The sequence below is a fragment of the Hippopotamus amphibius genome, chromosome 3 (genome assembly GCF_030028045.1).
Source record: "Hippopotamus amphibius kiboko isolate mHipAmp2 chromosome 3, mHipAmp2.hap2, whole genome shotgun sequence".
Lineage (NCBI taxonomy): Eukaryota > Metazoa > Chordata > Mammalia > Artiodactyla > Hippopotamidae > Hippopotamus > Hippopotamus amphibius.
Genome location: NC_080188.1, coordinates 119,186,520 through 119,212,565, shown reverse-complemented (window position 1 = coordinate 119,212,565; position 26,046 = coordinate 119,186,520). Strand labels below are relative to the sequence as shown.

The following is a 26,046-nucleotide window of genomic DNA, read 5'->3' as shown; positions in this document are numbered from 1 at the left end:
TGTTTTCCACCTTATTTATTCTCGCCTGCTACTTGTCTCTTTTGCATCCCCCTCCACCTCTGACCCCTGCTATTCCCAGCCTGGGCCTCTGTCTAGGGTCTCCAGGTGATTTAAAAAAGTGATGCTTCAACTCCAGTGTGCCAAATCATGGCAGCTTGATCCAAATCATTTGTAGCTCTGCCCCTAGAGATGCTCAGAAAGGCTGAAGGCTTTGTGCACCCTGAGTCCCACTTTACATGAGTGGCATCCTCCCCAACAGCCTTGGAGGCCAAAGGAAGGAACAGGTTGGGCCCTGGAGGGGTAGGTCTGGCTCAGGGATCCTCAAGGCCTGTTACTAGGGAAGTGGAACTGGAATGGACACTGCAGGTGTGTGTGGCAGAGAGTGTGTGACTGGGCTGGGGGAACAAAGGGGAACCATCTCAGGTTGAAGGGCCTCACCCAGAGGAGAAGGCCACTGCCAAAGGTCCTCTGAGATGGGAAGAATGGAATGTATTTTTATCACCCCTTATTATCCCTGTGAGTGAGGAGGTGGCAGAGTTGATGGGTTTGTCACCAACACTCCCATGGTCTAGGACACCACCTACCACTTCCTTTGGGGCTGCCTCTCCCCAGCTTCAGTCATGTGGTGCTGGAGGAAACCGTCAATCATGTTGGGCAGGGCCAAGTGACCAAGTAAAGCCACTCATAGTACTCCATGCCACCACCCGGATGGTTGGTCCAGGGCTGTATGCATGATCTGAGGTGGACCAAGCAGAGACCTCCCTGGTAACTGGATGTTTTCTGAGCTTCTTTCCTTAAGGTTTAGAGGTCTTAGGGATATATGTGTAGAAGCCCGAGGGAAGAAAACTGTCAGGCTAAGAGAATCAAAGATGAGACAAGGGAAAGAGCGAGGGAGAGAAAGAGTGAGCTGATGGCTTCTGATTTCTTGGGTCCAGTCACTGAGATGTTTGGATCTGCTCTGGATCTGCTTTGGTTCCTGGGCCGCAGATCCCCAGTATCCTTCCAAGAAGTCTCTCCTTTCCTTGAAGTTGGTTGGAGTTGGGGTCCTCTCACTTCTGGTTCACCTCTAGATAAGTTTCTAGATCCTGCCTGATTATGATGCAAGTCTCAGACCCAAACAGAGGAACCAATTCATATTAGCACCATTGGGAATGGAATCTTTTATTCTACTAAGAATAGGGCTATGCCAAGCTCCAAACACAGTCCACCACCATCCATGGGCAGGCATGCCCAACGTGTGACTGAGTGTGTGTTTGGAGTGGACCTGATTGATTCCTGAAGCCTCAGTATTTATACTGCGGGAGCCAGGCCAATTCTGTTGTTTCCCCGATTATAAACCGAGAAATACAGCCTCAGAAAGACGTTACCCAGGATCCAGGTCTCCGACTGGTTCTGTTTCTCTGTGTCCCCTCCAAACCTGCTGAGACAGGTGCCCTGAGGACCCTGAGGGAGATGGAAACACACCTCAGTCAGCCGGATCCCTTATCTACTACCCCACTCAGTATCCAGTGCCGGAGGCTTCTCAGTTTTATTTCCCTCCTTTAGGGAAAACCAAGTGGCTCTCTCAGCAGCTGTGGAAGTGGGATGTCAATCCAAGAAAAAGAATGGCCAAGACATTTGGTTGCCCTGAGGGAGGAGAGTGGGGGAGGGAAGGATTGGGAGTTTGGGATTAGCAGATGTAAACTACTTTATAGAGGATGGATAAGCAGCAAGGTCCCCCTGTATAGCACAGGGAACTGTATTCAATATGCCATGACAGACCATAATGGAAATGAATAGGAAAAAGAATAGAAAAAATATATATGCATTCATATATATATGCATAACTGAGTCAATTTGCTGTACATATGAAATTATCAGAACATTGTAAATCAAGTATGTTTCAATATAATAAAAAAAAATAGAACAAGAATTGCCAGTAGATCCCCTATTCTTTCCTTCTGACCCATGCCCACTGTTTTTTCTGTGGAGAATGCCTTTTCTTCTATATCTTCCCCACAACCTCCTCTTTAAGACTGTGATCAGCCCCTCTAGGAAGACTTCCTGGACCCACATTCCCCCTCCCTGACCACTCCAGGCTGGGCTGGGTGACTTACCCTGGTGGTCCCCTTGCCTGTAGCCCTCATCACCCCTAATGTGGACTTGGCACCACTTGGCACAGCCCCCAGAGGTGGCATGTACATGGAGTCCAGTGTAGATTTGCTTCATCCCAAGCAGACCTCCTAATGACCCTATGAGGCTTTGGGTTTCAAATTACTGAAATTCCCTGTCTTCCTCAAAGCCTTCTTTGAGACCATCAGCCTCATCTGAACTCCCATAGGGAGTTGACATTAGGCCTCAACCCTGTGCCAGGGCTGTGCAGTCACTGTGCACCCTTTACTCATGTGAGCATCCAACCTCCCCACAGAGGGGTCTGAAAGCCCAACTCACAGAGGGGGATCTGGGGCTTAGCAAGGGGAAGTTACAGCTGAGGACTAGAGGAACTATGTATTGGTCACCCAACCAGGACACGTTTGAGATGGGAAGGGAGACTGTTAATCATTATGGTAGGAGAACACACTGAGAGTGTCCCAGCCAACCCCACTTGTCACTTGGTGTATTTCAGGGATTGCTAGAGCTGACTTTCCGTGTTTATCCATTTGAGTGTTCTGGTGGAACTGAAGCTTTTTGAGGGCAGAGGCCCTTAGCGTTCCCCTCTCCTTGTGCCTCGCACAATGCTGGCACGGGGTGGTGTATGCATTTATTCCAGGATGATGGATGTCCCAGACTGTTTTTTACTCTCAAGTGATTGGTTTTTTGGGAAGAACTGCCCCAGCTATGGGGACTCAGAATCATCTGCAGTGGTTTTGCTCTGACTGCAGATGGGCCCTCCAGCCAGCAGAAGCCCAAGGATTCCTGCAAGACCCAGGTTTGAGAACTAGCCCCCAGGGTTGGCCCCTCACCTTCCAGATGTAGGTTTGAGGGGGCACTGGGTATTCGTTTCCACTGATGGTGAAGATGAGAGTAGGCAGGCACCTGATTTTGCTACATGGAACCTCGTACTGTTAGAGAAAGAGGAGAGAGGTTAGCCCAGCTGATCCCTGGAGAGCCCCAGAGTAACCCTGTGGCATGTCATTTCACCTCTTGACCGATCGGCCTGGCAGAGATGAGCTTCTGGATGGTGGTGACAAGTCTAGTTGGGCCAAGCAGCAATGAGGCACCAGTATCCACAATGGCCTGGCAGCCACGGAAACAACCAATATCCAGCCTGTCCACGGTGATGCTGAGAGACAGTGGGGCAAAGTGGGCAACAAGATCACTCTGAGGCCTTCCCCCATGACTACTCCCCTCCTTGACTGTCTCCAGAACAGTCCTTCAGCTCATGCCCTGACTCTGTTTTCCTTTGCTCTGGTCATATAACCTTCTTTGACTTCCTTTCAGTTCTTGAATGCACCAGGCTCTCTTGTGCCTCTAGATCTTGGCATGTGCTGGTCACCCTTCCTAGAAGACCCCCATCCCCTTTGTCTAGCTAATTTCTCCTCATGTTCCAGGTTGTAGCTTAAATGTTACTTTTACAGGGAAGTCTTCCCCGCAGACAATATCAGGCTCCTGTCTTGGTCACTCTCTCTGAAGATTCATCCTCATTTGTAGCAAGTACCAAAGTGGTCATTTGTTATGTGTGTGACTCATTTCACATACGTCTGCCTCACTAGATGTAAGGGCAAGTTGTATCCTCAGTGCCTCCCTCAAGTGCTCAATACACAGTGGATGCACAATATATGTTTGTTGAGTGAATGAGTGAGTGAATGAAGAAATCCATGAGAGAGCTCTGTCTCGTGTCTGACCAATAATGATCAATCCACACAGTGGAGATGGATGTTCTGCAGGGCAGCAGATGCTCAGAGTGTTGAGCTGGAAAAAGCAGGCTACCCTGGGAGATATTGTTTCCCAGGTAGGACCCCTCACCCAGCTCAGACACTGAGACCCTGGCCAGGCAATGCCCAAGCTAGCCCAGGGGGCCTCCAAAGGACATGTAAACTTCTGTCTGAGGGTATCACACAGAATCCCACCTGTTATTTTCCCTTGTTCTCAGGGATCTCCTGGATCCCAGTTTCCTGATTCTCTCTGTTATATCCCCTGCCCCACTGTATTCCCTTGATGGGTGCATTGGTGGCAATGGGTAGGGGAAGTGTCTCTTTGTATGAGTTGCTTTCAGGTCTCAAGAATACATCCAACTGGTAAGCTTCTCCCTAAGGGGACCAGTTTTTCCAGTTTGTCCAGGACATTCCCTGGTTTTAAACTAGCAATTTTGTGTACTAAGAACTCCATCATTCCCAGGTAGTCCTGGACAGTTGGTCATTCTCCCTGATCCTCTTTACACCACAGTTTAATGTCCTCAAATGATGCTATCTGCCTCCCAGCACAGTGGGTGCAGCCCTCTTTGGGCTGCACACACCCCCCTGGAATTTATTCAGAATCCTGGTCAGAGCCCTTGGTAGTAGACCTGTGGTGATTATGAGACCACTGGTGGTGTGTTTACCTGTATGTTTGTGTGTGTGTCAGTATATATATCTGTGTGTGTGTGTGTTTGTATCTGTGTTTCTCTGCATGTTTCCGTGTGTGTTTATATGTGTCACTCTGTGTGTTTACGTGTGTCTTTGTGGTTGAAGTATATGTGTCTCCGTGTAATTGTGTGTCTGATCATGCATTTGTGTGTGTCTGCATGTGTCCGTGTGTACCTGTGGGAGCATCTTTGGGGATGACCCTCAGAGAGAAAGGCTTACCGGTTCATGGTTATTTGCCAGTAGTGGGATTGAGACACTGGTATCCACTTGAGCTCTCCTTTGTGGTAGTTGTGGTCCACCCCACCAAACATCACCACACTGCCATTCTCCTTCCCACTAAGGAGAGAAGGAAGAGGGAGGACTCCTTGTCAGAGAATAATGACACTCACTGTCTGAGGGCTGTGCTTATCCACCCATCAGAGGCACTACTATGGTCTCCATTTTGCAGATGTGAAAACTGAGGCACAGAGGGATTGAGTACCTGACCAAGGTCGGTCACCAACTGATGAGTGGCATAGAGGAGGTTTGAAGCTGGGCAGCCTGGCCGAACTCCAACCACCACCCTTCTGAAGAGGACCTGGTTCCCTCTAGCAACCAGAGTACTTAGAGATACCCTCACAGACACTGTGCTGGAGGAGTCTGGCTTCCCCCTAGCATAACCTGTCATTTTTCTAAAGCCAAGGCCCAAGGGCACTAAGGGCATGGGTTCAGGCTCACATAGGGTTGGCTTCATGGGCCTGTGACTGGTACCATCCCTGTGGCCCCATACTCAGCAGAATGCTGTGCCTCTACAGTCCCTATCTTGAAATTCCTAATACTTTTTGAACAAAAGGTGCTACATTTTCATTTTGCACTGGGTCCTGCCAATTGGGTAGCTAGTCCTGGGCTCCCAGTAAAATGTTAGTGAGGAAGGAAACATTCCCGCCATCCCTCTCCTTCCTTCCATATCAAATCCATCAGGAAATCCTGTTGCTTTTTCCTCCAACCTGTATGCTGACACCTTCCATTGCTCTCCCTCTTCCCTCCACCCTCCTGGACCAAGCTGCTGCCCTTGACCCCATAAGCATGGTTGTGTTCCAATAATCATTTATTTATAAAACAAGTGGTGGGTCAGATATGGCCCTGGTACTATAACTATGCTGTGATACACTGTCTCTCAGGAAACTTCTATATCATGTGGTCTATAATTTTTCATGCAACTGAAAGCATGTTACAGCTGTTTTAGAGAGGCTTTTCCAGCTCAGACTTACGTGCTCAAGTAGAAGGCAAAGACAGGCTGAGAAATGATTCCTCATGTTTTCAGGTTGTCAAAGACAGGGGTGGTCCCTTCATGGGCAAGGCTGGGGTAGCCCAGGCCCAGGACATGATCAAAGATTGCATGCTCCATCCCAATCAGTTTCTCACTCAGGCCAAATGTTTGGGCCAGGATGACAAGGTTCCCAATCTGTGGGAGATGAGAGGGTTCCCACATAAAGGTTTGGGAAATGGGGCTAGGACTGAGCTGGGGTGGAGATGCCATTAGCACCTCAGAGAAGACCTGAGGCCTGGCTGTGCTCTGGGTGGACCTCAGATGCTTAGTTAGACCAAGCTGGGATAGGAATTCAGGTTACATGTGTGCAGGGCTGTGGATTTTAACCAACAACTGCTCCTCCTGTGCACACTATCTGAAGTGAGTCAAATTGGTCACATGTCTTCTGTAAAGGTGGGGAAACTGAGACTCCGGAGAGGACCAAATTGTTCCCACTTGAGGACAAAATGAAAGCAGAGTAGTCTTCTCTTTGGCATCACTATGGTCAGATGACAGAAATGAGCTGAATTTTGAATTCTGCATCTGCCCAGGAAGATAGAAGCTCATTGAACAAAATTGCTGTCAGAATTGTTAAGAAAAATCTGCCTGAGAAACATGTTTTTGGGGATGTGCTTTGTGTGTGTGTGTGAGAGAGAGAGAGAGAGACAGAGAGACAGAGACAGAAAGACAGAGAGAGAGAGAGAGATGCCATAGATTTTACTAGACTCTCAAAGGCCCCCTAGAGTGAGAACCCATTTCTCAGGCCCCTCCCACATATGTGGCCCCATGCTTTCCCTGCCCAAATGCTTTAAGTCCTCGGCTGCCCCCAGGGGTGAAAATCAGTTTTAGCCTCTCCCAAAATGCCCCACACCTGTATGAATCCTGAATGTCCTGCCCAGCTCCACAGCTAACCAGATGCATCACTTTTTCAAGGCCCTGGATCTCTGCAGCTCAGTTCTCTCCTCTGTATAATGGAGCTAATCATAGTACTTGCTGTGTGGGGTTGTTGCAGGATTAAACATGTTATTACCATGAAAGTGCCTGGCACTGTCTAAGTATAGAAAAGTGGGTGTTTTTTCCCCCTCTCTCCCTGCTCCCAGCAAAATGAACCTCGAGCTGCTCATGGGCAAAGGAGCTGCAAAGTCACATCCCAAGCCACTCTCTGGGTTAGCTGTTCAGGGAGTTTGTGTGTCAGCAGGGGCGCTATATCCCCAGGGACAGTCCCTGTGGGGAGGGAGGCCAGCCATTAGGGGATGTTGGGAAAGACAGGCCCTCCCAGTTGGTCCTGTATCTGTTTTGTAAGCAGCAGTCCCTCCCAGGTCCACCCCTGACTCAGCTTCTGGTTTCTAGTTACCTGAACGGTATCATAGCCAAGAAATCCAACAATCCTCCCAGAGCCATATTTGAGATTGTATGGCCGGCCTGAGATCCGGCAAGTGGTGGACAAGTGAGGGTCGAAGAGCTTGTGTGTACCTGCAGACACAAGTGATAAGTTTCCCCCAGGTGCTAAAGACAGAGAAGGGAGTGGGAGGGTGAATATAAGATGGGAGGGGAAGTGGTGTACTCACGGCAGGTGGGACTGTTAACAGTGGATGGAGGGCACCCAAAAGTTAGAAGAGCCAGTGTCAAAGACAACCCTGAACTCCTGAGGAGGCATTCCAATAATGATGTTGCCAACACAGGCCAGCTATGGGGGTCGGGGAGAGGTAGTTAATGTAGGTCTGGCTGACCTGGCCACCCTGGATTCCTGGAGTGCTGACCCCTCATGGTGTTCCATATCTCCTGAAGTCTCTTTCCAGCTAACTCACCACACAGCCTCTCTTCAGCCTTCATTTGATTTGTGCGTGTGTGTGTGTGTGTGTTTCCATGTGCAATCTTAGTTCCCAACCAGAGATCAAAACTGTGCTAGTGCAATATTAACACTGAGTCTTAACCACTGGATCTCCAGGGAAGTACTGGTGCCTTCAATTGAGAAGCTGTCCAGTCTCCCCTTCAAGGTCCAGCCTGAGTGTTTCCTTCTCCAGGTGGCCCTCATAGGTCACCCCTGGCCACTTCCTCTAAATTCAGGCCATGTCCTATCAACACCATGTAGTTGGCCCTTTTGTTGGACATGTATTTTTACTCTTTGCCTATCACTCAGGCTGGCCTATGAATTCTTGAAGGAGAGATGAGACCTTTCTTAAAATCAATAACAATGACCAGCGTGTTAGATTTTTATTGTGTCACAGGCCATAGGGCCCAGCAACTTTTTTCTGGTGTCCTTCTTGATCTGCAGAAGCTGACCTTCCCTCTGCCTGGGGTTTCAAACTTGATGTGCAGTTGGCTTTATCTTTTGATCAGACACGGCTCACCTTTCACCTACAGCTCCATGGCTGACTTAGTTCAGAAAGAACAATCTCCCTCAAACTAATGACATATCTTTGGCATGAAATGGATTTTTACTTGCTCCCTGGTCATTGCTGGGCCCAGTCACCACAGACCAAGAGCTAAGGCTGAGAGTGCCTTCTCCTCTGGGAATGGGGACCCTGTTCCCCAGTATTGCTTCTTCCTTCCGGAGCCCCAGCCCCAAATCCAGCCTCGCACCTCCAGGTGAACCTCAGTGCTAGGCCACAGCACCAGGGGGTGATGGGGAGTACAATTCTCTTAACACACTCACATCCAGGTGGTTCCTCAGGGGTTGACGAGAAATATTCTGGTCATCACTGGCATTCTGGGGCCTGCTGTCAGTGTTCTCCTCCAGGAAATTTGTTAGCAGGTTTTCTTCTCTGAGGGTTTCTTGCATAGTCTTGATCTTCATTAGAGGGATTCTTTCACTGAGCATTGGGAAAAGGAAACAAAGAAGGGGCAGCAATCAGTTGTCCATGTTATTGTATGACTGTCATACCTTGCATTGTAATGATGCTGTGTATTTTCTCAGCATTTATACGTGTCATGTTATTACCAGGCCACCATGTAAAGACCAAGGCAAAGACCTCGATTTGAATACCAGTTCCCTTGTGTAATCTTTAGTAAGTTTTAGGACCCTTTGGAATCTCAGGTTCCCCGTCAGTAAAAAGGTGGAACATAATAACCCCCATCCCCCATATAGAATGTGGTCAGTAATAAGTGAGATGATGGATATAAGGTACCTGATATGTAGGAAGTCTCAACAATGACAGCTATTACCATTGCTATTGCCATCCCACTGTATCTTTTGCAAAGAAGCTCTGGAAAGCAGATAGAAGGGGGATCATTGCCTTCATTTTACAGGGGATGAATTTGAAATGCAGGGAGATTGTGACTTAGCTGTAGCCACACTCCTTGTTAGAGATAAAACAGCCTAGAAGTAGCCTTCCTGATCTTTCCCAGGGCTCAGGCAGAAGAGAGGGCTTAGAGAAGAAGCTAGGAGATGGGGAATAAGTTAGGAAATGTAGAGGCTAGAGAAGAAAGGAAGAGTCAAAATAGGAAGAAAAAAAAAAACTCAGAGATGTCTGCAGGTACAGAGACAGTCAAAGAGTTGGAGAGTTGAAAGAGAGATACAGAGATTATTTTCCTTTTTTTTAAAATGATAATCTGTGCTTCTGGGCTCTGAGCTCTGAAAAGCCTAGAAGCAATGGCAATTTAATAACACTGACTATCCTGAGGCTTAGCTTGTGGCCTCTAAATACCATTTCCCACCAGAGGATTTAGAGATTCTCGAAGAGATGGCTGATTTCAGGGCTGGGCCAAGAAGTGTACAAGATAAGCCTGGGAATCTTGAAGGACCAGAAACCTGAGGGCCTTCAAAGACAACCAGGGATGAGACAAAAATTTAGGAATCCAAACGAAGAGGCCAAAAGTGACACAATTTTGAAACAGGAGGGAAGGGGGCAGGGCACAACCTTTGAAAAAATGACATAGACTGAGGACTTGACATAAACTGAATAGAGCCAAATGGGTCCAATATGGCAAAAAAGTTGACTTCCACTAGACCTGAGGATCAGAAATAAAAGCATAAGGATCGAAAAATAGGTGGTGGCCCAATTCCTGGAAATCCCCACCCCTTCTTGAAATAGCTGGAATACTCTCCCCACTCTTTAGCCTATGGAAGTACCCACCCTTACAAAAACCAAAAACTGACAACAACATACCCTAGTCCCTCTCATCTTGAGATGACACACAGTCTTTCTATGGACTGTGTTTCTAAATAAATCCACTTCTTACCTAATAGTTTGTGTCTCAAGCAATTATCTCTGTGATGTGATATCAAGAACCTGAGCTTCCTTAAATCCTGAAACAAGGTGTGTGATCTTGGTTGGAAGACTTTGGGTTTTGGCCGGGTTTGAGTCCTCACTATGTGGATCCAGTCCCAGCCTGAGTTTTGGCTGGGTTTGAGCCCCAGCTGTGTGGGTTCATGTGTCAGTCAGGGTTTTGGTGGGGCTTGAGTTCTGGCCACCAGGGTTCAAATCCCAATCTGAGGCAGAAGGTTCATTTTTAGAATCATATCAAATCCATTGAAACAAATTAAATATATAAACAGCCATGACTGGGACCTCTCTGATAGCCCAGGGGAAAAGAATCTGCCCTCCCAATGCAGGGGCCTGGGTTCGATGCCTGGTCAGGGAACTAGATCTCACTTGCCACAACTAATAGTTCACATGCCACAACTAAAGTATCCTCATGCTGCAACTGAAGATCACGCATGCTGCAAATAAGAGATAGCACAGCCAAATAAATGAATGAATTTCTTTTAAAAATGACCGAATGATATTCCATCGTATGCTTGTACCATTTCTCTATCCATTCAACTGTTGATGGATCTAAAGTGTTTCTTTAACTTGGTTATTGTGAAGGATGCTGCAATGTACATGACAGGACAAATGTCCTTTTGAGATCATGAATTTAATTGTTTGGAATATACACACAGGAGTGGGGTTGCTGGATCAAATAGGAATTCTCTTTTTGATTTTTTTGAGGAACCTGCATTATGTTCTCCAGTGGCTACGCCATTTTACATCCCCACCAACAGTGTACAGGGTTCCACATCCTCATCAACACTTGTTTTAGTTTCTTTTTTGATACTGACCATCCTAATGGATGTGAGATGGTATCTTTCTGTCATTTCATTTGCATTTTGCTGATGATTAGTGAGGGAGGAACTATCTTTGTCCCAAATTTACAGGATAGGAAACTGCTGTCCAGAAATGAACTCATCAAGGTCACATGACTGGTAGGTTTCAGAGGTGGGATTTGAACCCAGGCAGAAAAGCTGCAGGATGTACATGCCTGGTGAGTATGCCACACTGTCTTCCATGTGCTTAGTAAACCTGGGATCATGCTATTTTGTATTCTGTTCTTTTCTCTCAATATCATATTGGGACAGTTTCTCCTAGCAGTAAATATGCTCTTAAAACACAATTTTAAGGCAGTTGACTGCATGATGGCCTATCTATGCTGTGGACACTTTATGTTTAATGCTCCGTGATGTCCCAGATTGTCCTTTTTGTAGGAGACTATGAGGACTATACCCTTGCTTATTTAAGTTTTCCAGTGCATCTGGTCATCATTTTAACATAAACCTTAGAAGCAAAATTGTTGGGATCAGACAATACATATTTTAAGAAAGTCACCTTCAAAAAGATTGTACAAATGTACACTCTTTCAAGAAGTGTCAAAGATCTATCTTTTTCCTGTTTTTTCTACCTTTTTTCTCACCAGTGGCTATAAATCTCTTTTGTCTGCAGTTGGTAACGATAAAAGTGGAAGGAGGGGTAAGCTTGTCGCTTTCAATATCAAACTTTGGAACTTCCCTGGTTGTCCAATGGCTAAGATTTCAATATTCAAATGCAAAGGAGGTGGGCTTGATGCCTGGATGGGGAACTAAGATCCCACATCCTATGTGTTGTGGCCAAAAAAAAAAAAAAAAAATGATGAAGATCAGATTTATCCTCATGTTGGAGGCACAGGCTACAAATTTAGAGCCTGAAGAAGAGTTGGCTCATTAAAGAAATATAGATCAATGAAACAGGATAGAAAGCCCAGAGATAAAACCACAAATATATAGTCATCTTATCTTTGACAAAGGAGGCAAGGATATACAACAGAATAAAGATACCCTCTTCAATAATTCGTGCTAGGAAAACTAGACAGCTACTTGTAAAAGAATGAATTTAGAACATTCCCTAACACCATACACAAAAGTAAACTCAAAATGGAGTAAAGAGCTAAATGTAAGGCCAGAAACTATAAAACTCCTTGAGGAAAACATAGGAAGAACACTCTTTGAGGTAAAACTCAGCAAGATCTTTCTTGACCCACCTCCTAGAGTAACACAAATAAAAACAAAAATAAACAAATGGGACCTAATGAAACTTAAGGGTTTTTACACAACAAAAGAAACTATAAAGAAGACAAAAAACCAAGCCTCAGAATGGGGGAAAATATTTGCAAATGGATCAACAGACAAAGGATGAATGTCCAAAATATATAAACAGTTCATGCAGCTCAGTATCCAAAAACAAACAAACAAACAAACAACCCAGTCAAAAAAGGGGCAGAAGACCTAAATAGACATTTCTCCAAAAAAGACATACAGATGGCCAAGAGGCTCATGAAAAGCTGCTCAACATTACTAATTATTAAGGAAACAAATCAAAACTACAATTAGGTATTACCTTACACCGGTTAGAATGGGCTTCATCAGAAAGTCTACAAACAATAAATGCTGGAGAGTGTGTGGAGAAAAGGGAACTCTCTTTCACTCTCGATGGGAATGTAAATTGACACAGCCACTATGAAGAACAGTGTGGAGGTTGGAGTTTCCTTAAAAAACTAAAAATGAAATTACCGTATGACATGGCAATATATCCAGAGAAAACCATATATCCAGAGAAAACCATAATTCAAACAGACACATGCACCCCAATGTTCACTGCAGCACTATTAACAATAGCCAGGTCATGTAAGCAACCTAAATGTCCATCAACAGAAGACTGGATAAAGAAGATGTGTTGCACATATACAATGGAATATTACTCAGTCATAAAAGTTAACATAACTAGGACATTTGTAGAGACATGGATGAACCTAAGGACTGTTATACAGAGCGAAGGAAGTCCAAAAGAGAAAAACTAATATTGTATATTAATGAATATATGTGGAATCTAAAATAATGGTACAGATCAACCAGTTCTTTAGGCAGAAATAGAGACACAGATGTAGAGAACAAACATATGGACACAAAGGAGGGAAAGCCAGGGGGGTTGGGGTGGGATGAACTAGGAGATTGGGATTGCCATTTATACATTACTAATAAGAAAAAATATCAAATTGTATACTTTAAATACATGCAGTTTATTGTAGGTCAATTATATCTCAATAAGAGTTCTTTTAAAAATTAATCTTCATGGTGGTAGCACAGGATACTAATATAGAGCCTGAAGAACAGTGAGCTCATTAGCAGACACAGCTCCTGCCCTGGCCTTAGGCTCATCTAGGGAAGCAAAACCTGCCTTTTTCTGGTTGATATTTGGCAGTAAGCCCTGCTGACACCATATGTCTCCCAACATGGATGCAGCAGTGTATTCTGATGGAAGCATCTATGAATACATCCATTCATTTATTACACATGTATTTATTGAGGGTCTACTATGCGGCTGTCACTAGCACTGGGGCCAGAAGGCTGGAGGAGGCTTCCTTCATCTGTACAGTGGGGGTCATGCCCTGCAGGGGCTCATGGGGAGACAGTGAAATGGCCTATGTAATTAATCAGAGTTATTACTCTTACTCTTATGGGTGGTTTCTCAGCAACAGAGAGACATTGCTTATGGTTCCATGACGATCACTTGGAAAATGACTTTGACAAACTGTTCACTTGAGTGTCCATTAAGCCCAGATCATGATATTTACTATTAAAAAAATGCTGGTTCTGTTCTCACCTTCCCCCCCCTTTATCAGCTCTGCAACTGGTCCTCTTTCACTCACCTCAAGCCAATCATAATCCCAAAGAGACAAGGCACACATAAATGTGGACATATGGCACATCTGCACACACATGGTAATGGCAGGGCTTAGAGGTTTGTTTCAGGGTGGGGGTGGCAAGACCGAAGTCAATAGCCCCTCGTCTTATGCCAGCCTTTCACTGACTCCCTGAAGAGGAAGCCACGCACTCCACTGGCCTCCTACCCACATGTCTCTTTTTTCTCCATCTGGCCCTCCCCATTGCGGGTTGTCTCTTTATCTGTCTCCATGAACTGGTGGTGTGTTCCTAACCCAGTCCTCTAACCCTGGGGTCCACCACAACACCTGGCACATAGTATGTGCTCAGTAAATTTTTACTGAATGAAAAGATGAGGAAGGAAGTGAGATGTCCCTTTTGCTGATGTTCATTTTGGCTGAGTAAAGGCCCATACTATGCATTGTCTTTGGGTTTGTTTTCCACCTTATTTATTGTTTCCTGAACCTTCTCTCATCTGGGTCTCCCTCCACCTATGACCCCTTCTATCCACAGACTGGACCTCTGCCTAGGGTCTCCAGGTGGGAGAAGTGATATTTCCACTCCTAATGGCCAAACCATGGGAGTTTGAAACAAATTTTTTGTAGTACTGCCTCTGGAGGAAGCTCAGAAAGTTTGAAAGATTTGTGCATGCTGTGTCCCCCTTTACAAAAATGGCATTCTCACCAACAGCCTTGGAGGCCAAGGGAAGGATCATGCTGGACCCTAGAGGTGTGGGCCTGGCTCAGGGATCCACACGGTGCTGTCAGTAGGTAAGTGGGCCTGGAAAGAACACTGTAGGTATCGGTGGCAGAGAGATTGTGACTCGGGTGGGGGACAAACGGAACCACCACAGCCTGAAGGGCCTTACCCAGAAGCCCCTGAAGCAGGAGGCCACTGCCAGAGTTCCTCTGAGATGGGAAGAATAGTCTATTTTTATTACCTCTTACTATCCCTCTGAATGAGAGATGGCAGAATTTGTGGGGCTGTCACCAACTCTTCCATGGTCTAGAACAACCCCCTGTCACTTCCATTGGGGTTTCCTTGCCCCACCTCCAGTCACATGGTGCTGAAAAAAACTGTCAATCACAGTGGGCAGGGCCATGTAACCAAGTAAAGCCAATCATACTACCCCATGGCCTGGACAGGATTATAGGTCCAGGCCTGACACATGATCTGAGGTGGACCAATCAGAGTTCACAATGGGGTCCTGATATTTTCTAAGCCTCTACACTTAGGGGTGAAAAGCCTTGGGGATATAGGTGTAGAACCCTGAGGGAAGAAAGCTGTCGGGGGTAAGAGAATCATAGATGAGAGATGGGAAAGAGTGAGGGAGAGAAAGAGTGAGCTGATGGCTTCTGATTTCTTGGGACCAGTCCCTGAGATGTTTGGACCTGCTCTGCTTTCTGTGTCCCGGATCCCCAGTATCTTTCAAATAGCTTTCCCCTTTCTTTGAAGCTAAAAGCAGTTGGGCTCCTCTCACTTATGATTCAGAGTGGTTCTAGATCCTGCCTGATTATGAAGCACCTCCTTGACCCAAAGAGAGGCACCCTTTTGTATTATCACCATTGGGAATGGAATCATTTATTCTTTACTGAGAATAGGACTTTGCAGAGCACCAAACACAGTCCAACACCATCCCTGGGTAGGAGTGCCCTACCTGTGAGTGAGTGTGTAGTTGGAGTGGGCTTGATTGATTTTTGAAGCAGCCCCCAAATTTACAATGCAGAAGCCAGGCCAATCCTGTTGTTTCCCCGATCATAAACCGAGACTTACAGCCTCAGGAAGACCTCACCAAGGATCCAGGTCTCTGACTGGTTCAAGTTCTCTGTGCCCCCTTTAAAGTTGCTGAGGCTGTGGTGCTGAAGACTCTGGGGTGTGGGAAAACATTCAGAAGCCTTTCTGAAACCTTGAAAATGTTACTAAAAGTAATTAAAGTATGTGGGCTGAGCAACTGGATGCAGGATGTGCTGCTTGAGCAGCGGAGGAACTAAGAGTGCTGGGTGTGGAGACCATGGGGGCATAGGCTACCATGGAAACAGGAAATTGACCCTTTCTGGGGGTGCAGCCCCTTTCTCACTTGCACACCTCATATCACCCTGTTTGGCCCCGGAGGATGGCTGGTTACCCAGAGACAGGTGAGATTCCTCAGGGGAGGAGCAACCTAAGACAGGCACAGTCGCAGAGGGGCCAACAGGGGTGGGGCACAGACCCTTAATCCTTCTGAGAGAGGTCTTCTGCACCCAGGCTGCTTTGCTTTCCACATCCAGCTCAAATCCACACCTAGCTCAAATCCACACCCAGCTCAAATCAGACCCAGGAGGCAAACAAAGATCACTGCCCCCAGTCATGTGAGGCCTTTGTTTGTTTACTTCAAAGATAACCTTGATTGTGGGATGAAACTGGGAGTGTTAGACCCTTAGGCTATGCCGAGAGCTCAGTAAAAGCAACGTGGGATCAATCAGTGAGGCTTTTGATCCTAGAGGTCTTGAGTCCCCTGGTCTCATCTTTCTCTTAAATCTGTGTCTGTGTTTCTTTAAGCTTGCAGCACCCATCACTTGCCCGGGGTCGCCAAGCTGGTCTTGGCATTGGGGGATACAGAAACAGAGCCCAGTCAGCCTGAGGCCTTATCTGCCACCTCAGTCAGTAATCGGAGCTGGCAGCTTCTCAGTTGTATTTGCCTCCTTTGGGAAGAACCAAGTGGCTCTCTCAGCAGCTGCGGAAGTGGGATGTCAATCCAAGAACAAGAATGGCCAAGACATGTGCTTGCCATAAGGGACGGTGTTGGAGGAGGGAAGGATTTGGAGTTTGGAATGAGCAGATGCAACCTACTATATAGAGGATGGATACACAATGTCCTCTTGAATGACACAGGGAACTCTATGCAATATCCCGTGATAAACCGTAATGGAAAAGAATAGGGAAAACTATATATATATATATATATATATATATATATATATATATATATATGTCTCTGTGTGTGTGTGTGTATATATATCTATATATACACACAAACATATCCATAACTGAGTCACTTTGCTATACAGCAGAAATTAATATAGCATTGTATATCAATTATACTTGAATACAATTAAAATTTTAAAAAAGCACAAGAATGGCCTGTAGTTCCCCTGTTCTTTCCTTCTGACCTGTGTACATTTTCCTTTGTGGAGAATGCCTTTTCTTCTCTCTCTTTCCCACAACCTGTTCTTTAAGACTGTGCTCAGCCCCTGTAGGAAGACTTCCAGGACTCACACTCACCCTCCCTGGTCACTCCAGGCTGGGTTGGGTGATTACCATGGGGCTCCCCTTGTCTGTAGCCCTCATCACTCCTAATCTGGTCCTGGCACCACTTGGGCACAGCCCCTAGGGGTGCCATTTGCATGGAGTCCAGGGTAGATTTGCCTCAACTCAAGTAGGCCTCCTCTTGCCTCCATGAGGCTGGGGATTTCAAATTACTGAAATTCCCTGTCCTCTTCAAAGCCTTCTTTGAGCTCATCAGACTCCTCTGAACTCCCACAGGGAGCTGACATTAAGCTTAAACCCTGTGCCAGGGCTGTGCAGTCACTGTGCACTCTTTACTCATGTGAGCATCCAACCTCCCCACAGAGGTAGTCATGCAGCCTTCCTACTAGAGGGGTCTGGTAGCTCCACACACAGAGGGGGACCTAGGGCTTAGCAAGGGGAAGTTGCAGCTAGACTAGGGAACCATGTAATTGATCATCCAATTGGTAAACTTTTGAGATGGGAAGAGAGACTGTTAATCATGATGGTGGGACAACACACTGAGACTGTCCCCAGCCAACCCCACTGGTCACTTTGCATATTTCAGGGATTGTTAGCACTGACTTTCTATGTGCAACCATCTGAGTGCTCTGGTGGAACTGAAGCTCTTTGAGAGCAGAGGCCCTTGGTGTTCCCCTCTCACACCATGCTGGCACGTGGTGGTGTCTCCATTTATTCCAGGATGATGGATGTCCCAGGCTCCCATTTACTCTCAAGTGGTTGGATTTCTGGGAGGCACTGGCCCAGCCACAGGGAATCAGCACCATCTACAGCAGTGTGGCTTGGCCTGCTGTGTGCCCCCCTCTCTGCAGCAGCCCCAGGGGTCCTGCAAGGACCAGATTTGAGAACCAGCCCCCAGGGTTGGCCCCTCACCTTCTATATGTAGGCTTGAGTGGGCACTGGGTAGTGGTTGCTGTTGATGGTGAAGATGACAGGAGACAGGCTTGTGATGTTGCTACATGGAACCAGGTACTATTAGAAAAAGAGGAGAGAGGTTGGTTCAGCTGATCTCTGGTGTGTGCAGAGCCCCAGAGTGAGGGATTGTGTACCTGACCAAGGTCGGTCACCCACTAATGAGTGGCACAGAGGAGATTTGAAGCTGGGCAGCCTGGCTGGACTCTGACCATGCACCCTGCTGAAGAGGGACTGATCCCCTCAGCAACTAGAGTGTTCAGAGATACCCTCAGAGGACGCCGTGCTGGAGGGTCTGATTTCCCCTTTATGTAGCCTGTCATTTTTCAGAAAAACCAAGGGCTGAAGGCACTAAGGGCATGGAGGCAGGCTCACCCAGGTTTGGCTTCACCAGCTTGTGACCTGTGCCATCTATGGGGCTCAATGCTCAGCAGGGCTCCAAGTCTCTGCTCTCCCTATATTGAACTTCCTAACAGTTTTTGAACAGGAAGTCCCACATTTTCATTTTGGTTCCTGCTAATTATGTAGTTGGTCCTGGGCTCCCAGTAAAATGTTAGTCAGGAAGTAAACATTCTGGCCATCCCTCTTCTTCCTTCCATATCAAGTCCATCAGCAAATCCTGTTGCCTTTCCCTCCAACCTGTATCCTGACACCTTCCATTGCTCTCCCTTTCCCCTCCACCACCCTAGTCCAAGCCTCTGCCCTTCAGCCCATGATCATCGTTGGATTCTTTTTTTCATTGTTGGATTTCAATAAAAATTTAATTACAAAAACCCAGTGGCAGGGCCAGATGTGGCCCTGAGGCTACAGTTACACTGGTGTAGACAGTCTCACATGAAATTTCTTGAGCAGGTGGTCGATAATTTTTCATGCAACTGAAAGTATCTCACAGCTGATTTAGAGAGAGACCTTGTGCAGCTCAGGCCTTTTACCTGCTTACGTAGTAGGCAAAGACAGGCTGAGAAATGATGCCCTCTCTCTTCAGGTTGTCAAAGACAATGGTGGTCCCCCAGAGGGAGAGACAGGGGTAGCCCAGGCCCAGGACTCCATCCAAGGGTGCATACTCTGACCCAATCTGTGTAGCGCTCAGGTGAAATGGCTGGAAATCGTCCACAAGATTCCTAATCTGTGGGAGAGGAGAGTGTTCTGTGTACAGGTTTGGGAAGTGGGCTGGAACTGGGCTGGGGTGGAGATGCCATGAGCACCGCAGAGAAGACCTGAGGCCTGGCTGTGCCCTGGGTGGACCTCAGATGGGTAGACCAAGCTGGAACAGGAATTCGAGTTCCATTTGTGCAGGGCTGTGGATTTCAACCAACACTCTCTCCTCCTGCCCACACCATCTGTGTGCGAGTAAAAAATCTGAAGTGAATAAAATTGGCCACATGTCTAATGTATGGATGGGAAAACTGAGACTCAGGACAGGACCAAGTGGTTCCCAGTTGAGAATAAAATTAGTGGAGAGCAGAGTAGTCTTGTCTTTGGCATCACTATGATCAGATGACAGAAATGGACTGAATTCATTGCAATGCATTGTGAATTCTGCATCTAATCTGCCCAGGAATACAGAAGCCCATTATACAATGTTGCTAGCAGGGTTCTTATGAAAATTCTGCCTGGTTAACATGGTTTGGGGGATGTGCGTGTATGTCTATGTGTGTGTGTGTGTGTCTATGTGTGTGTGGGGGACAGAGAGAGAGCGAGAGATGTCAGTCACTTTGGGGATTCAGGCCAAAGTTTTTATTAAACTCTCAAAAGCCCCTAGAGTGAGAACCAATTTATCGGTCCCTTCCCACATCTGTGGTCCCCTGCTTTCTTTTCCCAGATGCCTGACTCCCTTGGCTACCCTGAGGGGCCCAAGAACAGTTTTGTCCTCTCCCCAAATACCCCACACCTACATGAATTCTGATTGACAGTCCAGCTCCACCGCTTACCAGATGCATGACCATGAAGAGGTCTTGGCTTTCTGCACCTCAGTTTCCTCCTCTATATAATGGAGCTACTCATAGTGCTTGCTGTGTGGCTTTGTTTCAGGATTAAACATGTTATTACCATGAAAGTGCCTGGTATGGTCTGAGAATAGAAAAGTGGGTGTTTTTCCCCCCTCCCTCCTCCCAGCAAAATGAACCTTGAGCTGTTCATGGGCAAAGATGCTGCAAGTCCACACCCCAAGCCACTCTCTGGGTTAGCCATTCTGGGAGTTTTTATGTCAGCAGGGGTGCTATCACCCGTCGCCCCAGGGACATGCCCTGTGGGAAGGGCAGCCTGCCACTAGGGGACCTTGGGAAAGATGGGCCCTCCCAGTTGGTGCTGCAACTGTTTTGTAAGCAACGGTCACTCCGAGGGCCAGCCCTGACTCAGCTTCTGGTTTCTAGTTACCTGAATGGTGTCATAGCCAAGAAATCCAACAATCCTCCCAGATCCATAAATGAGGTCTGTGGGCCAGCCTGAGAGCAAGAAGGTGGTGGATGAGTGAGTGCTGAAGAGCTTGTGTGTACCTGCACACACAAGAGATGAGTATCCCTAAGGTGCCAAGGATGGAGAAGGGCATTGGAGGAGGAATATAAGAAGGGAGGGTGGGGGTGCAGGAACTCACAGCAAGAGGAACTGGAGCAGTGGATGGAGGGCACCCACAAGTCAGATAAGCTGGGTTCAAAGACAACCCTGAACTCCTGAGGGGCATTCCAATGGTGATGTTGCCAAAGTAGCCCAGCTAGGGGGGCCAAGGAGGGGTGGTTATGGCAGGCTTGGCTGCTTGGCCACACTTGATTCCTGGGGTGCTGCCCCCCTCAAGGTGTTCCATGTCCCCTGAAATAACTTTGAACTGCCCCGCCTCACAGCCTCTGCTCAGACCTGTGCCTTCATTTGGTTTGTTTGTTTGTTTTTCTTTTTTTTTTTTTTTTTGGTCTATGTGCGATCTTAGTTCCCCACCAGGAATCAAACCTGCATCAGTGCAGTGTTAGTGCAGATTCTTAACTACTGGACCTCCAGGGAAGTCCTGGTGCATTCATCTGAGAAGCTCTCCACTTCACCTTTAACACCCAGCCTGAGTGTTTCCTTCTCCAGGTGGCCTTCCTGGGTCATCCCAGGCCACTTTTTCTAAACTCAGATCGTGTCTTATCAACACCAAGCAGTTGGCCCTTTTGTTGGATATGTATTTACTCTTTTCCTATCACTCAGGCTCACCTATGCATTCTTGAAAGAGAGAAGAGAACTTTTTTAAAATCAATAACAATAACCAGAGTGTTAGATTTTTATGGTGTCACAGGCCGTAGGGTCAGTATGGAGTCCTCCTTGGATCTGCTGAAGCTGAACTTCCCCTGCCTGGGGTTTCAAACTTGATGTGCAGTTGGCTTTATCTTTTGATTAGACATGGCTTACCTTTCATCTTTAACTCTGTGGCTCACTTAGGTCAGAAAGTACAATCTCCCTCAAACTAATGACATATCTTTGGCACAGAAATGGATGTTTTCCTGCCACCTGGGCATTGCTGGGCCCAGTCACCACAGACCAGGGGTTGAGGATAAGAGTGCCTTCTCCTCTGGGAATGGACTCCCTGTTCCCAGTGTTTCTACTTCCTGCAGGAGCCCCAGCCTCAACATCCAGCCTGGCTCCTCCAGGTCAACCCCAGTGCTAGGCCAGAGCACCAGGTGGAGTTGTGGAGCACCATCCTCCCAACACACTCACATCCAGGTGGTTCCTTGGGGGCTGAAGAGAAATTTTGGGGTCATCAATGGCATTCTGGGACCTGTTGTCAGTGTTCTTGTCCAGGAAATGTGTCAGCAGGTTTTTTTCCCTGAGGGTTTCTCGCATGGTCTTGATCTTCATCAGAGGGATTCGTTCACCAAGCGTTGGGAAAAGGAAACAAGAAAGGGGCAGAAATCAGCTGTCTCTGTTATTATATGACTGTCAGTCCTTGCACTGTAATGGTGCTGTGCATTTTCCCAGCATTTTTATGTGTCATGTTAATATCAGGATGCCATACAAAGACCAGGGCAAAGACCTCAGTGTAAATACAGGTTCTGTTGTGTAATCATGGTTAAGTCATATGACCATTTGGAGTCTCAGTTTCCCCATCAGTTAAATGTTGTGCGCATTAAGTGAGATGATGGATGTAATGTACCTGATACGTAGGAAGTCTCAACAATGACAGCCATTACCAGGGCTCAAAGAGAAGAGAGTGCTGAGAAGGACGCCAGGAGATGGGGAATAAATTAGGGAAATTAAGAGGCTAGAGAAGCAAGGAATACTCAAAATAGGAAGAAAATAATTCAGGGAGTTCTGCATGCACAGAGACAGCCAAAGTTATGGGGAGATAAAAGAGAGAGATACAGAGATGAAGACAAATACACATTCACACTGAAATGGAGACAGAGAAAAGACCCAGAAGCTAATACAGGAGAAATGCTGTTCCACAGGACCACACTTACAGTTGCAGAGGTTGTGCCCTGAACAATTCCAAGGAATGCCATTTTCACATAGGTCATGATGTGACTGGCATTCCCAGAGTTGTGCAACCCTGCAGGCCCTCCCCAAGACACTTGTTTCCATGGGGAAGTATTCATCAGTGAGTGTGAGTTGCACTTCAAGACTGTCAGGGAATGATTACATGTGCCTCTAACCCTGATGGGTGGAAGTATAAGAGGACAACAAAACCCCAGAAAGAGAGATGATGCCACTTACAGTCCTGGCACTTACATGACTAGGCAGTCTGAGAGGCCACCAGCCCAAGGATCCCACAATACTTCATGCTTCTTTCCTGGGTCTAAGTACTCAGGAAAGAGTGTGTTCTGAGCATTCAGTGGTGACCAAGAGCTCCTCTTTACATATGCTCTGACCGGACCTGATTTTCCTTTATGGGCCACTAATTGATCTGATAAGAAGCATGAACTTCTCAATAAAATTTTTACCTCGTTACCCGTACCTATTTTTGTACCTAAGCCAAGGTCACTCCTTAATACCGGGCCATTGCCTGAGCTGGGGCGTCGCGCTCTGCCTAGCGACGGAGGGCGGGGAGGGGAGAGGGGGCGCGGGTGGCGGGGCGGGGGCGCCTGGCGCTCCCCGGCTAGCCAAGCGCGCACCTGCCCGGCGCCTGCCTGACCCGCGAGCCCGGCGGGAGGCAGGGCGGTGTCCGCGGCGCCGAGGAGGGGCCGAGCGGCGCGGCGCGGCGCGGGCGGGGGGATTCGCGGTGGGCGCGGGCGCCGCGCGGCTGCGAAGGCTGGAGGCGCTGAGGCGCGAGTGGGTCACGCCGCCGGAGGGCACGGTGGGCTGCGGCCGACCCGCAGACCAGGAGCCGGGTGTCCCGGGCGAGGGGCAGGCGGGCCGCGCCCACCCCGGCAGCCGCGAGCGGCGCGGCCCCGGCCCAGGCCGGCGGTCGCCAGCGAGCCAGCGCCGGCTCCATTCATTCCCGCGGCTCCGCCTCCTCTCCCGGGCTGGGGCGGCTTAGGCGGCGCGTCGGAGAGGATGGCATTCCTTGTGGATATGCTGGATAATTGCAGTCATGAGGAGTTGGAAAATTCTGCTGAAGATTACATGTCAGATCTAAGGTGTGGGGACCCTGAAAATCCTGAATGTTTTTCTCTTCTCAATATTATGATTCCTATTAGCCTGTCAGATGTAGGCTTTGTACCTCTCTGTGGTGGAGATCAGACCCAGAAAGTTCTTGCTCTTTTTGCACCTGAGGACTCACTCACAGCTGTGGCACTTTATCTTGCTGATCAGTGGTGGGCTATTGATGATATTGTGAAAACATCTGTCCCTTCTAGAGAGGGGCTTAAGCAGGAAGTATATGTGCCTCCTTTCTTACCCAGAGCTACCAACTGCCAGTTCTTGATACAATGTTTGTAAGAAAGAAATATCGAGGCAAAGACCTTGGGCTTCATACGCTGGAGGACTTCGTTGATTCCTTTACCAAAGATGCACTTGGCTTGCGGTATCCACTGACTTCACTCGTGTATATAGCTTGCAACCAGTACTTTGAAAAATACCCAGGAGACCATGAACTGCTTTGGGAAGTTGAAGGTGTTGGACACTGGTACCAGAGAATACCAATCACCAGAGCATTACAAAGAGAAACACTTAAAATTAGTTTCTCAAAATGAAGATAAAAGACCTATGTCTGGAGAATATGGTCTTGCATCTGTTCCAGAATATGAAACAGGAGCTGAAGACAGTCAGTCTAGTGAGATGCAGCTAACTATTGATTCTCTAAAAGATGCCTTTACAAGCACTTCTGAAGGTCATGATAAAACACCTGTTTCCACTCGTACTCGAAGTAGTCATCTAAAGTGGCCAAAGATTGGAAAGCGGTTTCAGGATTCTGAATTTAGTAGTTCTCAATGGGAAGATGAAAAGACTCCCCAGACTTCACCTACAGCTTCAGTGAACAAATTGGAGTCCACTGCAAGGACATCAGAGAGCTCAGAAGAATTCTTGGAAGAAGAACCTGAACAGAGTGTGATTGAATTTGAGGATGAAAGTAGTGATAAAGATGTTCGACCAGCACCAGAAACCCAGCCAGGCCTGGCAAAGCAAGAAGGTGAAAAGGAATCTGAATTAGAGCCTATGAATGGTGAGATACTGGATGATACTCTTAAGACTTCACTTATAACAGAAGAGGAGGACTCCATTAGTGAAGCTTTAGATGAAGAATTAAAATGGCAGTCTTTTAATTCCACTGAAGACTCTACGAATCTTATTCCACTGGTGGTAGAATCTTCAAAATCTCCTGAGGCTTTTGCACAGGATAAAACTTCACATGTAACTGACTCAGAAATGTTGCTAGATGAAGGCCCATCTGATGACAAGGGGCACACCGAAGAGAAGCTGCCTCTAGTTTCAAGGAAGAAAGCACATTTGGGGAGTTCAGACAGTATGGCTACTATCCCAAATGAAGAACGGTCTGACAGTGGTTTTCCAAACTCTGTGATAGCTGAATTTTCTGAAGAATCGATTCCTGAAAATGTATCACCCAACACTACTGCTTCATTGGAAGACCAGGGTGAGGAGGGGGTAGCCGAGCCCCAAGAAACACCTACAGCTCTTCCTCAGAGCTCTTTGATAGAGGTTGAACTTGAAGATGTGCTGTTTTCACAGAATGCAGGACAGAAGAACCAGTCAGAGGAGCAGTCTGAAGCGTCTTCTGAACAACTAGATCAGTTGACTCAGTCAACAGAGAAGACTGTGGATAGCAGCTCAGAGGAGATAGACGTGGAAGTGCCTGTGGTTGACAGGAGGAATTTAAGAAGAAAGGCCAAAGGGCACAAAGGACCTGCGAAGAAGAAAGCCAAACTGACCTGAATGAGGAATGAGGAAGAAATGCGGATCATAAATCCTCTTCTTTGTAACATGATTGTTGTTTTTAAAATTGTGGCAATTAATAAATAGCATGGGGCACAGGACAAAAATTCGAAATTTTCCGTTTGAACTTATGTATGATGCCGCTTTCCCCCTCCCCTGCAGGACCTAGGACTCACCATTCTTTTTAATTTTTCAGGCTATTTTGTGTAAATACACTTTTTTTATTTTTATTAACCATGTTTTGATTTTGGGAAACCATATCATATTATATTTTCTTTAGCAGTTGGGGATATCTGACCATTAATATTCCAGAAAATATAAACTAAAAAACTGTGAAAGTAGTAGGGTTTCCATCAGTTGTAAGGATCACAGAAATCTTTTATACTAAGAGTTTTTTTTGTTTGTTTTTTTGGCACACGGGCTTGGTTGCTCTGCGGCGTGTGGGATCTTCCTGGAGCTGGGATTGAACCCGTGATCTCTGCATTGGCAGGCGGATTCTTAACCACTGTGCCACCTAGGAAGCCCTATACTAAGAGTTTTAATAGTAATCTTGGTGAAGGTTCTAGAAGTTTTATCTTAAATTTCAAAACTAATCACCATCTTTTAAAACGTAGGCATGCTTAAGCAAAAATGTCAGTAAATTAGGATAAGTGTAACTTCAACTAAATGAGAGCACAACTTCAGAAATTTATGGTCAAAGGTGTATGAAGGTGGTATTTTGGCCTCTTAGTTCTTAGCTGTAGGTGCAGTTTCTTCCTTTGACTTCA

The 26,046-nt window shown here is 46.9% G+C and overlaps 1 protein-coding gene and 1 pseudogene across 1 annotated transcript; one reads left to right on the top strand and one right to left on the bottom strand.

Moving 5' to 3' along the window:
- Window positions 1–1,290: 1,290 nt before the first annotated feature.
- LOC130848750 (pregnancy-associated glycoprotein 2-like) lies at window positions 1,291–21,793 on the bottom strand (annotated as a pseudogene).
- A 1,650-nt stretch (window positions 21,794–23,443) lies between these two features.
- Window positions 23,444–25,279, top strand: LOC130848268 (soluble lamin-associated protein of 75 kDa-like). Its single transcript, XM_057726539.1, is given in 3 exon segments — window positions 23,444–23,756; window positions 23,759–24,065; window positions 24,067–25,279. Coding segments are annotated over 3 exon segments (1,833 nt in total).
- The last annotated feature ends 767 nt before the right edge of the window (window positions 25,280–26,046 follow it).